This window comes from Poecilia mexicana, unplaced genomic scaffold, assembly GCF_051168715.1.
Source record: "Poecilia mexicana isolate PSO_F unplaced genomic scaffold, ASM5116871v1 scaffold_23, whole genome shotgun sequence".
NCBI lineage: Eukaryota > Metazoa > Chordata > Actinopteri > Cyprinodontiformes > Poeciliidae > Poecilia > Poecilia mexicana.
Window position 1 is genome coordinate 21589096 of NW_028263392.1, and position 14859 is coordinate 21603954.

The 14859-nt window shown below is 41.6% G+C and overlaps 1 protein-coding gene and 1 long non-coding RNA gene across 2 annotated transcripts; one reads left to right on the forward strand and one right to left on the reverse strand.

The window, feature by feature from the left end:
- Positions 1–225: 225 nt before the first annotated feature.
- On the forward strand, positions 226–14692 carry drc7 (dynein regulatory complex subunit 7). Its single transcript, XM_015014041.2, has 18 exons — positions 226–314; positions 1608–1732; positions 2513–2651; positions 2731–2856; positions 3109–3303; positions 3368–3514; positions 4690–4908; positions 4987–5124; positions 5655–5721; positions 5796–5924; positions 5999–6127; positions 7089–7324; positions 7459–7656; positions 8543–8653; positions 13121–13222; positions 13299–13493; positions 13793–13935; positions 14477–14692. Exons 2-18 carry the CDS (start codon positions 1614–1616, stop codon positions 14562–14564), a joined length of 2481 nt encoding a protein of 826 aa, XP_014869527.1. The 5' UTR covers positions 226–314; positions 1608–1613; the 3' UTR covers positions 14565–14692.
- Positions 9786–11235, reverse strand: LOC148152623 (uncharacterized). The gene is made up of 3 exons (XR_015762165.1): positions 10992–11235; positions 10377–10491; positions 9786–10282 (listed from the first exon to the last, which is right to left on the reverse strand). It is a non-coding gene; the product is annotated as an uncharacterized LOC148152623 (long non-coding RNA).
- Positions 14693–14859: the final 167 nt, after the last annotated feature.

Here is a 14859-nt window from a genome sequence, read left to right on the forward strand (position 1 = left end):
GCTCTTCTTTAAATGTTGAACACACTTTAAACATCTCCACACACCTCCGCTTTAGGCTTTTCAGATAACTTAAAATATACAGTACAGCAAATCATCCAAAGAAGTCAAAGCGGTTCATTGGCCTTCTGGAGAATCTATTTGCTCTACGATCTACGAGGTTACGTGAACGCATCTTCGTAACACGTCACGTGGTCGTTCTGTTACTATGGATACAGAGAACCAGTGGTCCTGTTTTAACAGGTTTAGTTCATGTTTCTGGTTTAAAATCGCTTATTTCTTTGCTTTAAAAACGACTCCGACACCATTTAGATTAGGTGAGTAAATGTTTCTTATGTTTTCTGTGGACTGACCTGTTTAATTCGTCGACTCTAACTAATTTCACTGCTATTAACTGGTGTTTATTTAGCGGTTAAAGTTAACCACAGTTAGCTCCTTTAGCTTCGGTCTGTTGCATAGCAACGTTCAGGGTTTTCATTGTGCTGCTGTTTCCTCCTTTTTCACTCTGACCTCATGTCACCTTCGGCTTGTAAAGGCTACTATTATAATTTTTATTACTTGGTGGAAAATAGCTGCATACATTTATGCAAGACAACTTTTTACAAATTAAATTATTCCTGGCAACAACAGTAGCTATTCTTGCACAATATATAAATGTTTGAAACAGGCCTGAAGTAGGTGCTGCACAGTGGCGCAGTTGGTAGCACTGTTACCTTGTAGCAAAAAGGTCCTGGGTTCGTTTCCCAGCCTGGGATCTTTCTGCATGGAGTTTGCATGTTCTCCCTGTGCATGGTGGGTTCTCTCTGGGTACTCCGGCTTCCTCCCACAGTCCACAACACTCTGTCCAGGTGACCCCACCTCTCGCCCTGAACCTTAGCTGGAGAGGCACCAGCAACCCTCCTGACCCCACCAAGGGACAAGGGTGTAAGAAAATGGATGGATGTTTGAAATAAATAAAATTCATGTATAACATTGCTGGATGACTAATTGATCCAGTAATTATTGAGATAAACAATATTTTTGCTGTTTTTAGATTATTTTCAAGTAATATAAAGATAACAGCATAATTATGCAAATCCGCCCTCTTAAAGACTAACAAACTTTAATTTAGTAAAACAACAACAACAACAACAACAAAACATTGGACCTAGAAAACATTTTAAATATCCAAAATAAAACATGACAACCAAAACAAAAGTTTTAAAATACACAGAACTGAAACCATCACAATTCATTTCATAAATTGGATTATAAAGTTTCTGAAAACAAAACTGCCCTTTAAGAGATATTAATCACCAGAACTGAAATGATTGAGCTTATTTTTAGTCATCATGCCATTAATCGACTATTTGCTTATTGCAACAGGCTCTCAGGAAAAGCTTTAAAACTGTTCTTTTTTCACATCTTTGCTTTCCTTTCTGTTGATCTCTGATAAAATTCAGATAAAAACAACAAAGTTCATGGTTGTAAAGAGCAGATTCACAGACGGAAACAACCTGCTATGTGTTTTTAATTTATTTTAAAAATGAAAGATTTTCTTCAGGTTTTTACCAACCGCTTCACAGCGTCTGCAGAGCGAACGCAGCATAAAACCATGTTTACTGTTCCAGAGGAAAATGGAGGCCGGAGGGAAGTTTGTATTTGATGATGAATTTCAAGAGATGGAGAAGAAGATGACCTTGTCCCAGGAGCCGGAGGAAGAGGAGGAGGAAGATGTGAGCGACGATCTGCTCATGTGAGCAACTCAAGCAGTAGCAGCCTGCAGACAGCTGAGGAGGGTGGAGATAATGAACAGAACACGTTTATTCCTGAAGCTGCAGAAGATGTTCAGGGTCACAGACAACAATCCTGACTGGAAATAACCAGAGAAATCTGCTGCAGCTTTTCTTTAGGTTTTATCAAAGTATCACATTTTTATGATAAAAGTCTTTGAACTTCTTAAAGATACCAATCAATCTGTTTATTCACTCAGTTTAACAAATTAATTCACTTTAATTAACAAACAGATTACCTCAGTATACCTGAGAGAAAAGGGAGCAGGAATCTGATGTTCAGGGCCCTATACATTACATTACTATGAGCTGAAAGCAGCATGTCATTCTCCTCTTTGTTAACTCAAACCTGTATCAGACTTCATCGTTTTTGTCTTATTAAATGTTCTGAACTGATTTATGGTAGAACATTTTTTCCATAATTTTGCTGAAATGCACATTTATTTCAAAGTAGTACCCATAGTTTTACTTTTGGCATTATACTTTCAAACTGTTATTTCTGTCATTTGAACTGAAGTCGAAGAACTTTTGTAAATGAATTGGCAATTATCTCTTTCTAGCTTTAAATATTACTAATGGCATTTTGAATGAACCAAGTGCCTTAGATTGTACGTGTCTGATTGAAGATAAATTCCTTAATCTGAAGATGACAGGATTAGAAATCTACATCGTTTCCTCCTCTGTCAAAAACTGAAAGTATTTTATGAGGTGAGTGAGAGTCGCCCCCTGCTGTCCGTCTGCAGCCCTGAATCCTACAAGACCAACTCTCAAAAGGAGGAGCACCTGCTGGAGATCGCAGAAAACTTCCAGCGTCAGTATTTGCTGCTGCATCCTGACCGTAAACCTCTGCTGCTCTACCCGGTCAATGAATATGGAGTCAGGGTAACAAGCGCTCCCCCAGTTAAAATCTGCTTCCACCATTAAACCATCTGAGCCCCACAATTGTCTCTGTCCCGTCCAGAAGTTTGTGTCCACCACTCTCCGTCCCACAGAGACCGGCCTGTGGGAGCTCCAGAGCTGGCAGGAGTGTTCCTCACTGGTGGCCGACTTCCTGTCCCTGCAGCCGCTGGAGCAGCCCACACAGGTGGTCAGTATGGCAGCACACACACACACACACACACACACACACACACACACACACACACACACGCGTACACGCCTGGTAAGGACAAGTGGACACGTTAAACGTCTTGTGGACAGGCTAAATGTCCCCCTACGATGAAATGATGGACAGATAGTTTTGTCTGACCGCTGATCCGTTAGTCAGAGTGTTAGATCAGGACCACTCGTCCATGTCCTTAGTGTGTCTGACCGTCCTGCTGTGGACCGGGCCCTGCAGCCCACCCAGCTGTTCTCCCCCACAGCGGTGCTGCGCAGCCAGGAGGCCACCAGCTTCGAGTCGTCCACCCTGCTCTGCAGCCTGCTGCTGGGCCTCAACTACGATGCCTACGTCGTCAGCGGCTACGCGGTCAGGGAGATGTGTCTGCTGGACCTCAGACTGCAGCAGTGCCCCCTGCTGGACACCAAGGCTAAGGCAGGTCTGCCTCACACACACACCGCTCAGACTTCAAGGTTTCTGATTGGATTTGTGTCTGCAGAGCGACCAAGGCGAAACCTCGGACCAGCCGCAGAAGAAGTACGGAGTAAAGTGTTCGATGGAGCTGAGGAGCCGTTTCCTGTTAGATCAGGAGAAGAAGAAGCTGGACGCCGAGGCTGCTGCGATTCTGGAGAAGGAGCTACAGGAGGTAAAATGTTCCAGCTCACCTCAGAACCAGATAACTAAAGGTTCAACGCTGTGGAATCTCACAGTGTGAACAGATTCCAGGTAAAACAGATAACAGCTAATAATTAATAATAAAATTCATCAGGGTGAGCAGAAATCCATCCCATCAGATGTTTACGGTCTAAATCTGATGTTCAGGTTTAATATTATTCTGCAGGACTGACCAGTTCCCCAGAGGGTCCAGATCATCCTGCTCCATCAGCAGAGAGGCAGACACAGACTCATGAGGCTTACCGAGGGTCCAGACCCTCACCTTAGCGCTGTCAATCACCCCCCAGTGTGGCGCTGCTCTCTGCTACGCTGCAGCTAGCACAGCATCTAATGAATGCTAAGGCTAGTTAGCATGGCCACCGATGACAGCTGATAAATTAATATGGAAATATTAATTTACTCAAGGTCAAGATAATATGAGGACCTCACACTCTAATTCAAATGCCATTTGTTTTAAAAGAAGAAATTTCTGCTACAAACTATTTTCCATCAATTCTTTCAAAACATGTTGTACTAAAGTAGTGCAGGATTCACGTGTCAGCAGGCTTCCTCCAGGGACAACGGTACCAGTTAAGGATTCTTTGCTGCCAACTTCATATTTATATTAGACATAACACCGTTGTCGTGGTGAATGAGGTGTATTGTTGGATGTGTATGTTTTTGTTGCATCTCAAAATGCAACAAAAATGCTGCTAAATGTGCCATTAGCACGTTTAGCAGCAAGTACATACGGTTGATTGGCAGCGCTAAGCTCCTCCTCCTGGCTCTGATTGGTTGTTTTTGGTGCATTTCCTCAGATGGCAGGAGTAGCTCAGGGTGGAGGTGGAGGAGATCCATCGTTTCACAGATTATCTGTCATAAACTGTCACAACATGGTGACAGGTTGTAACAAAAGTTTCTTACTGCACCTTTAAATGCAAAACTTATTTTGTTATAGTTTTTGCTGAGTTACTTGCTCTGTTATTCTCTCAGCATATGGCCTTTTTTGAGTCTGTATACTCCAGTTAATGATTAATTGATTAACTAATTAGTTGACTACTATTTGAATAATCTACTAATCACAATGAATGTGATTAATCGATTGATCTCTAGTCCGGTCCTTCTGTCCGTCCATTTACCCCATCATCTGTTTCCTTCCATGAGCAGGAAAAGAGCACCAATCTTCCAGATCCCCTGCAAGGTTTCCGGGTCCACTGCTGGGTTCTGGTTCTGTCGGGTCGGCGCAGCATCGAGGAGAACTTCTTCATTGACCCTCTGACCGGCTGCAGCTATCCGACCGTACACGACAGCTTCCAAGGCATCGAGAGCCTGTGGAACCCCTTCAACTACTACGTCAACCGGCAGGACTGCAGCAGCGGCTGCAAGGCGGGTCCACCAGCACCAGACAGAACCGGCCCAGGTCACCCGCCAGCACTCTTACCAGACTCCCTCTGCTGTGAGCAGGACATGAAGTTTGACCTGGAGAACTCGACCGAGTGGGAGCCCGTCCTCCATGACGGCGTCAGCCAGCAGCAGTTGATCCAGGCCGTCCACCGCAGGATGGAGAACCGCTTCATCGGACGACCTACCAGCGAGCTGGAGGTCAGGACCACACCTGTCTGTCTGTCTGTCTGTCTGTCCAAGAAGTAAAGTAATCCAGTTACTTTACCAACTACTTATTTTCAAAAGTAATTAGTTACTTTAATACTCACTTTACTTAGTTACATTTCAAAAAAATAATGCACCACCGGAATAATGGTATAAATACGCCTGATTCCATTTCTTCTGCATATTCCATCATGTAAAACTTAATCAAATGAAAACATCTCTTTTAAAACTTTTTTTGCTTTTTTAAATTTGTGGATATTGAAAAATTCAGTTCAAATTCAAAAATACTTTATTGATCCAAAAAAAATTACATCACCAAAAATATAGCCATCATTTGAAGAATTTTGTTGAATATTTAAGCCTGATCCCTTCACATTCAGCCTGGAGGGAGGCAAGTGAAGCCTGGTGGCCTGCCAGGCTTAAAACCCTGCTTGTTACTGGAGTAAAGTAATCAGATTGCAGTAACGCGTTACTTCACTGCTGTTCATCCGTCCATCCATTAATTGTGAATTGTTATCTTGAAGGAAGATTTTCCCAGGAAGTTTTTCCTGATGAGATCTTGGGTCAGCAGGATCGGCATCACAAGGAAAGGTAAAACCGTGAAGCAGGTTGTTGACCTTCACCTGTCCTGTGAGACGCCCAACACCTGTCCCTCTGACCCTCAGAGCTGCAGACGAGGTTTCCTGGAGGGAAGAAGGTGACCCGCTACAGAAAAGCAATGCTGGAGCGGTTTTCATCCACTGTGACCAACGACGGCCTCATCTCCAGATTAACGACGTACCAAGACCTGAGCTGTGAGAAACGTCAGAAACGGTTCACTTTGTCCCATCCGCCATCGTCTCTGATCCTGCGTCTGTTTATGTTAAAGGCACAGAGGTCGCCGGGGTCAAAGAGTGGTACAAGCACAGGAGTGACAGCCTGGAGGAGAGAGAGTTCAACCAGCTGGAGAACTCCACCACCGAGCGCTTCAAATCCGGACGAACTTTCGACCTTTTATGTAAGCCGACTGCTGAGAGCAGCAACCCGGAGGAACTCACCAGCTGCAGCTGGCTGCTTGTTTAAACTGGTTTTCATCTGGAGAAACTGCCAAAATAAAACAATATCCTGGTGAAAACCAAGCAGGACAGCAGGACAGAGCCTGCTGCTGGCAGAACAAAATGAAACAGAACAAAGTTAGAAAATATATCTCCCCTTTCTGTATGTTTCCCTGCTTAAAGCACTCTTAGCTCACTGAAAGTATGAGCTCCTGTTAGCCTGAGGAATGGGCCCAGATCTGTGGCTTCTCTGTGGTAAACTTCAGATCAGATGAAACCTTCATCTGCTTGGTCTCTTTCTGCCTGGACTGACATGAACAGCCAGAGCAGAGCTGGGCAGAGGACACAAAAACTACACCCAGGCAAAAGTAAAAAGTATCAAGTTAAAAAGTATTTGGTAAAAATAAAACACAAGTACTGAGTAACTGATCACATTATCAGCCAATGTTTAGAAATTACATCATCATTTTGACAAAAATATTAAGTCAAGTGCAAATGTTGGTATTTTAGGGACCAAAATGACAATAATTCATAACAAAACAATTACAGAATCAAGTTAAAGAAAATATTTACAAATCAGTTTCTCTATATAAAACTTGGGAGGTGGTCACAAAACTTTGTGTCTTTGTTTTTCATTCGGTGGATAAATTTTATTCAAGTAAGAGTAGAGATACTTCATAATAAATTACTCAAGTAAAAGTAAAAGTACAGCATAGTAAAATACTCCAAAAATAACTGAGTAAATGTAGCTGAACTCTGAGCCAGAAGCTGCTGAAGGCTTCTTTAGCCTGATGTTCTGCTCTTTCATCGTTGTTATAATCCATGTAAAATCTTCCCACATACGAATACGTGAAGATGCTGCCTGGGCCGTCCTGATGTAATCCTGTAACTGGTTGTAATGTTGGTGTCTGTCGCTCTGGTCAGTTCACGCCTGGAAGCCAGTGGACTCTGGGACTGAGCGAGAGATGAGGTTCCACCGCCCCGAACAGGACGGCCTGGAGCGGATCGTGGTGTCGCCACAAGCAATAGAGCAATCCTTCAAGTACCGAGACGACTTCCTGTACTTGAGACAGATTTTTTTCCGTGAGGGCGGTATGATTCCCCCTCCGTACTCTGCGGAGAACGGCCAGGAGACCACCCTGGAGAATCTCAATGTGCTGGTAAGAGATAAACTGATGCTGGACAACATGCACTGACGGTTCAAATAGATGTGTTATCCTAAAGTTAACGACCAAACGGTCGGGAGCGCCACACGTTTCCATGGTTTTACGCCCCGGCTCTTTTGTGTGTTTAGAAAGTGGTGGAGCGTTTCCATAGGAATCCCTCCAAACCGGTCAACGAAGACGTGGCCCAGCGGGTGTTTCTGGTGCCGGAGATGAAGACCGAGTTGCTCTATCACCTCATGGACCACCGCACTATCCCTTCCAGGAAGAGCCTCAAAAGAATAGAAGATGATGAGCCAATCACAGACAGCATGTTCTCCTTCTTCTTGGTACGGCTGAATCTGCAGCTAAGGCCGTTTCTCAGACCTCTTCCTGTCTGAACATCACTGAATGCAAATCTCATTTCAGCAGAAAGACAGACAAGCATGACCCTGCTTTGCTGCCACCGTAGGTTCAACATCTGCATTAGGATGTTTTTTCACTATCTGCAGGTTTTCCCTGTTAACATGAGAAGTTTCTGCACCTCCATCATAAGTTTCCCTTGATGCTTCACAAATTGTTTTGCAATGTTGCACTTCTTCTTAATCTCCCATAAAATGAGATTATAATTAAAAGTGGTCTGGTGCTTAAAAAACAAAGATAAAGTACAAACACACTGACATAAAGACAGGATCCTCATTAGGACAAGATTAAAAAATAACATAATAATGTAATCTCATGTAACGACCCACAGTGGCGTGTGTGTCTCTTTCCAGGACAGGCCTCTCCTCATCCGTTGAATAAGAGAGTTCACATTTACAGAAGTCACCCGATACGTATAGATCAGATTTAACTTGTGTTTTTCCTGAATCTTGTGCATCGTTTCTAAACACCATGTGCAGATTCTCATTCACAGCGTGAAAAATACTCTTTGCATTTGAGCTTCAGACTAAAAAATACGAATTTCCTTTTGTTTGGCAGCCAGTCTGTTAGATTTGGAGTTTGTTCTTCTGTCCTGGTGGGATGTCGGTTCTGTGGGGAAGCCCAGCACAGACCTGGGCTGTGGGGACGGTCTCTGAGTGTCCAGAGACCGTCCAGAACATCTGAGAGCGAACATGCTGGACTGACTGATGAAAACATTTGTTTTATTGTGTGTGTGTGTGTGTGTGTGTGTGTGTGTGTGTGTGTGTGTGTGTGTGTGTGTGTGTGTGTGTGTGTGTGTGTGTGTGTGTTCAGGTGGACCAGGCTGAGGAGCCACCTGGGCCCCTGACCTGGTACAGGTTGGTGAAGTACCTGATCAGGGAAGAGGAGAACATCGCTCTCCAAATCAAAGCTTCTCTGGTGGAGGTAACCACGTCCCTCAGCTGGATCACATCAGATCTTCTGTCCTTCTGCTTTTCTTTGCTAAGTATAGGAGAGACTGGACACTTTCAAAGTCCAAAGAAAAACTCAGGCTGTTGATTTGTTGATTAGTACCACATGATGACAATAAATCTGACTAACATAGAGAAGCCTCTCTCCAAACGGAAACATCGTTTTTCTCTTTACTTCTTTAAAAATTAAGATTATTCATTTTTAATTATTTTTAATTTAGTTACAGTAGGATTTCTCTTTTGTCTTTGGTAAAAGGCCATGACCCGTTTCTCCCGCTGTCAGTAGACATACAATTTTTTTTAGTTGTATTTACCCAGAATACCCTGCACTGTAGTCCACTTCCTGCTTTTGGAGCGGTCTCCACACATACATTCAAACCAGAGCTGACTGCAACCGAACCGAACCCAGACCGACGTTTGTAGAGTTGGCTCTCTTGGTCCAAATCAGAGTTAGATTACGTATTCACACCTCCACGACCGAACCGGACCTTCTGCACTGCAAAAAGTCCCCTTTCAAAAACAAGAAAAAAAAGTACAAAAACAGGGTCTAATTTTCTTAAAATAAGAAAAATTATCTGCCAACAGAACAAGAAAATTTATCTTGTCAAGATTTTCTAAAACAAGAAAAAATATCTAACCAAGATAAACCTACAAATATCTTAAAATTAGTGTATTTGTACTTAAAACAAGTCAATTTTACTAATACAAATAGAGTATATGAGATTTATTTTCTTAATACACAGAACATTTTTCATAAAATAAGAAAATTTTACTAATACAAATAGAATATATGAGATTTATTTATCTTAAAATTAGTGTATTTGTACTTAAAACAAGCCAATTTTACTTAAACAAGTAAGATACATTATCTTATTTTAAGAAAAATAATTTCAAGTAAAGAAAATATTACTTGACATTGAATTTCTTAAAATCAGCATATATATGCTTAAAACTAGTTTACTTTTATTGTTGCATAGGATTAAAATATATATTTTGTCATTGCTTTACTCAAGGTTCTTATGCTAAGGCAAAAAACCAAAAATTGATCCTATCTATACTGGAATAAGAGATGTTATTGGCTTCCTGAAATGAAGACATAAGTTCAATTACTTTTAACATCTTTATTACGTTTAAGTTTCACATAAACATAGTAAAACATGACTACTGGTCAGAATTTAAAGTCTGGATGGGCATCTGATTCTGAAACAATCCCGTAAAATGACAGAACAATGAAGATCTGACACATCTGTCGCACTCATAAGATGCCCTAAGAGTCAAGCAAACCAAATTGTCCAAAGCAAAAATAAACTTGGGATTAGATGTCAGCAATAGGAGCTTACTCCACAATGAACATCTTCCAATCAGCCATAGCCTTTTATGTGTGGAAGTCTTGTCTCAGTTATGGACAGTGTTCTCAAGATATCTGTCAGCAGCACAGAGAGGAGTGGCCACACACATGCATGCTGGAAGGTGTAGTAGCTATGATGTCCTCCTTTCAGAAGATCAGGGCAGGCATGGTTCCAATGGCCAGTAGAAAGTTGGTTTCACGATCACCACAGAGCTGAAAAGTGGTTTTGTTTGATTGAAGTTGTTGGGTCATCTGCTAATTGGAGCACAGACAGAAAAACAATCACAAAACAAACCACGTTTTAGGGAGTAATCAGTGTAATGATGAATAAGTATCATAAGTTTCTTACCTCAAGAATGTGAAGGACAGCATCACTTGCAATTCCCAAAGTTTCTTGTAGATGGTGCAATACATGATTGGAGACGTGTCTGGCATAGGCTTCACCATGGCAACAGTTTGGTTTACTTGAAAAATAAAACAAGTCTTATTTTAGTTAATGTGCTCAATTACAATATTACATGAATTCAAGACAGCAAGACAGTCATTTTAATTGAATCAAAATAGGACTACTTAAATTCACCAATCAAAAATAGTGTTTAAAATATCCTGGTAACAGTGTGGAATATCTAACCTAGGCTTTTAGACTCATTGCATTTAAGTTTTTAAATTACAGCACATCAAACACCCTAAAAGGTAGTGAAATACTAGGCGGAATTTCCCTTTAACCATTTCCCGCATCAGAAGCTACGAATGAGAAGCCACCTTAGCTATGTTAAAAAACGGAAGCTACCAAAACCTCGTGTCGATATTATTTTTAAGCCACAGCTATTGTGGTTAATCACTGTTCAAAGCTCATATTCACAAGAGCGGCTCTTTAACCCGCGGGTGAAAATTGGCATATCACGACATGCTAACTAGCTTCACAATTAGCTTATCTTAGAAAGATAGACAGCTTTAAACTTACCTCTCAGTACAGCAGCTCTAGGGTCTATACACGTAAAAAAGTCCTCCATCTTCATTCATGTCCAATCGAGATTAGAGAATTTGCCAAAAGAAAATCTTATAAAAGTACTGTAGATAATAGCTTAGTTAGGCTGTTACAACTGAATTAACCGTTAATCAGGGCAGTTAAATGATCTCTGGCGTTGCCGTTAGTGATGTGCGGATTGATACTGAAATATCGATTCTTCCGATACCAGAACTTAATTCTTTAAAATCTATTGTCAGATCCAAGGATCAATACTTTCCACACTTTAGTAATTTGAGATAATGTAGATTAACAAGAGCACGTTAGAAAGTAACTAAATTATTGAGATCTTGCCTAAATGAAACGTTGTTAATTGGAACTACTTTTTCTTCCGCCTGGTGAGTGTGTAATGTGTAAGGACGCAATGCCCAAGCGCAGCGTGCTGCTGATGCTCACTCAGAAATGAACATGTTGACAGATTATAAAAGTGACATGGAGCTATTTCAGCTGTCATTTTATAGTAGTTTTAATAATTAAGCAAAGATATATTTAGTAGGGTTATTACTCTACTAATTGTCTTTGTTTTTTAATTTGCAACACCATTTTCACATATTTTGTATATTTCTGCTGAATTAAAATAGCTTATAGTAAATGAGATTGTTGTCGCAATGTACTTCTGAGTTTAAAATGAGTGCATGAGAGTACATTGTGTTCTTTTTATAAAGCCAAGATATGGATTACTTTTTTTTATTTAATTAAGAAACAAATTAACTGTCTTTGCAGAAAGTATGGGATCTGTATTGCCAATACCAGCTTAAATTTTACTCGGTATTGGATTGGAAAGAAAATCTGTTGTATCGAACATTACTACTGACATTTTGGGCGCTTTCCCATTTGGATTGTATGATGTCATAAAAAGGGTGACAAACATGATGAATAAAATATTGTTCAAACTAATATTAGTAACTTATAAAGTGAGAATTTGAAATATAAACCAAAAATTAAAATATTTATCATCACATTGAGCTAATCAACGTTGTTGATTCTAATCTCATTGTGTGGAATACCAGACATTTCAAATCACACATCAATAGAAATTTCATGACATGTCAGTAAGAGGTCCCACATCTTGCATCAAGAAGATCAGATTAAGAAGGTCCATAGCAGATGGAAACATGCCAAGAATTATCTTGATATATAAACTGATATGGTCTCTGAAATTGTTGTGTTACATGACAACCGTTTAAATAATTTCCAGTACACTCTGCCAACTTATACAAGAGTACAAGTTCATGTTTCTTTTTTATTTTTCATTGACAATAGCACAAATGATTCCATTTGGACATAGTCTGTTTTAATTATCCGGAGACATTTCATTAAGCAAGTGATTTCTCGTTTTGTGCTTGAAATAAGAAAATTTTACTTATATAAAATAAGTTCTAGACTTGAAGTTTGATTGGTAAATATTGATATTCTAGATTCTAGCACATATTTACTCATAATAAGTTATATTTTCTTAATATCAAGATTTTATATCTTACTGAGATAATTAAGTACAAAAACACTTAAAATAAGAAAAATATTCTAGCATAAACCCCTCTTGGTGAGAAAAATTATCTTGTCAGAAAGAAAACAAGAAAAATCTACTTAATTTAAGATATTTAATCTTACTAAGATTTCACTTTTTGCAGTGTGGGCAAACGGACTGGAGTTGGATTAAAGCGGACTAAGCAGTTAAGGCACATTACTTAAAGCACACTTTAAGTAATGCTTACTTAAAGTGTGAACGCACTTTAAGTAAACATTGTTTTGGTGATTGGTTGAAAGATTGAGATTGTTCCTTTAAAGTAAGATGCATAGAAATAACACAGACAGCTCGGCCATCTTGCTGCTACGCTCTCCTAGCTCGCTGCATAGCGCCGCTGTTAACGACGCAGCCGAGGATCTTCAGACTGTCGTAGGAACTTGTGCCAGTTTTATTGTGGATGGTGTGAAACCCATAAATCTGAACTCCATCTCCTCCAGCCAACGAGCTGCTCTGGTCAATGCTGATGTTTACCCAACGTTTAAGTTCAGAAAAGCTCTGAGAGTTTTAGATTGAATCTGACTTTACCTGATGTGAGCAGATGGAGACCATCGTGGAATGCAGGAAGCAGGAGGAGAAGGAGCTGGAGGTGTTCTCCTCTCCACTGGAGGAGGTTATGGCCTGCAGGGAGAAATGGGAGGAGGTAGAGGAGAAATCCACCCAGACGGTAGGTCAGTCCTGTTCATGACGCCATGACTGATTCATGTCTGCTGCTGCAGGAGCTCACGTCCAAAGAGGAGGCCCTCATCCTCCATCGGCTGGGAATGGACGTCATGGTGCCGTACCTGGCCCGGCTCGGGAACTCAGAGTCTCTCACTCCAGAGGAGGCCACCTCCTTCTGCCTCGGCTGCTCAGAAGCATTCAAAGAAAAACTGAAGAGGCATACCGACTTCCTGCAGAGGAACTTGGAAACGGTGCGGCAGAGCTCCGCCTGCAGGCCAACACCTGTCTGTTTACACCAGTGGTCCCCAAAGTGGGTCCTGGAGGCCCGGCATCCTGCATGCTTTATTCTCTCCCTGGTTCAACACACCTGGATCCAATGATGGCTCATTAGAGGCCTAAGAGGAACAATGACAAGCTGAAAAGGTTGTTTCCACCACCATGGAGAGAACTAAAACATGCAGGATGCCGGGCCTCCAGGACCCACTTTGGGGACCCCTGGTTCACACTAAAACACCGCTCCAGCAACGCTCCTCCATCCATGTGTGTTCAGGTGATCGAGACCCAAGCAGAGGAGAATGACAGCAGGAGCCACTCGCACGACCCCATGATGAGCCAGGAGGAGGCGGAGCTCGCCTGTCACCTGTGCTGGGATAAAAAGTTTCACATATCTGCTGCCCAGAGACGCCTCGACAGGTAAACACACACCATTTAAAGTGGAACCAATCTGGATGTGAAAGCATAGCCTTTAGTGGGATTATTTCAGGCAAACTCTGAAATAAGTCTACCAAAGTGGGCGGAGCCAATTGACATTGAGGGGCGTGGCCAGGTGTTGGGATGAGCAGAGAGGGTTAAGCTGAGAGCGACTATTCAGATCCTCTAGTGACAACATGAAGCCCCGGTCGCTGTGCAGTGATGGTCCTGACTGAGTGCTGCTGTAAGCCCCTCCCACTGCCTACACACTGCAGACAGTCGGCCAGCAGCAACCTGGCAATTCCTGCACAGTGATGCATCACACAGCATAAAACATCTTTAAAGGTTGTGGATTAATAATAAAAAATCATCACAGCATCAAAGGAAAGCTGAAATCAACAAGATTAGAACTGCAGAGTTTGGGAACATTTGGACCAGAGCGGCTGTAGGAGTCTGCTGAGCTGTGTGTGTGTGTGTGTGTGTGTGTGTGTGTGTGTGTGTGTGTGTGTGTGTGTGTGCGCGTGTGTGTGTGTGTGTTTTACAGGCACATGGAGAGACTAGAGGAAAAACATGAAGCTTTCATGGTGAAGCTGCAGCAGAACCCTCTGCTCTCCTCTCACTTCAACCACTGAACTCAGCAGCAGCCGTCTATTCCAGCTACCAGGAGTTTCTGCTCTGTCCTTTTCTTCACTGATCCATGATGTCGCACTAAAATGCCATGTATCAATCAGACGAGTGGAATAAATAGTTTGGACTTTGATGTTTCTGTAATTGCAGCATCTAGAAAATCCAGAATGTGATTTTTTCCATTGCTGATTCTGTTGATCTGGAACAAAAAGCAGAACTAAATTTGTTGCCTGTTCTTCTGCATAAAGCAGCTCAAACTCAGCCACACTGGATGGAGATAATCCATTAACATTTATTTTA

What these genes read in the sequence shown, in the direction of transcription:
- drc7 (XM_015014041.2), top strand. Translation starts at nt 1,614, where the DNA reads ATGGAGGCCGGAGGGAAGTTTGTATTTGATGATGAATTTCAAGAGATG. An exon ending in GACCTACCAGCGAGCTGGAG is followed by an intron (nt 5,125 to 5,654) that starts GTCAGGACCACA and finishes GTTATCTTGAAG; the next exon opens with GAAGATTTTCCCAGGAAGTT. An exon ending in GATCGGCATCACAAGGAAAG is followed by an intron (nt 5,722 to 5,795) that starts GTAAAACCGTGA and finishes TCTGACCCTCAG; the next exon opens with AGCTGCAGACGAGGTTTCCT.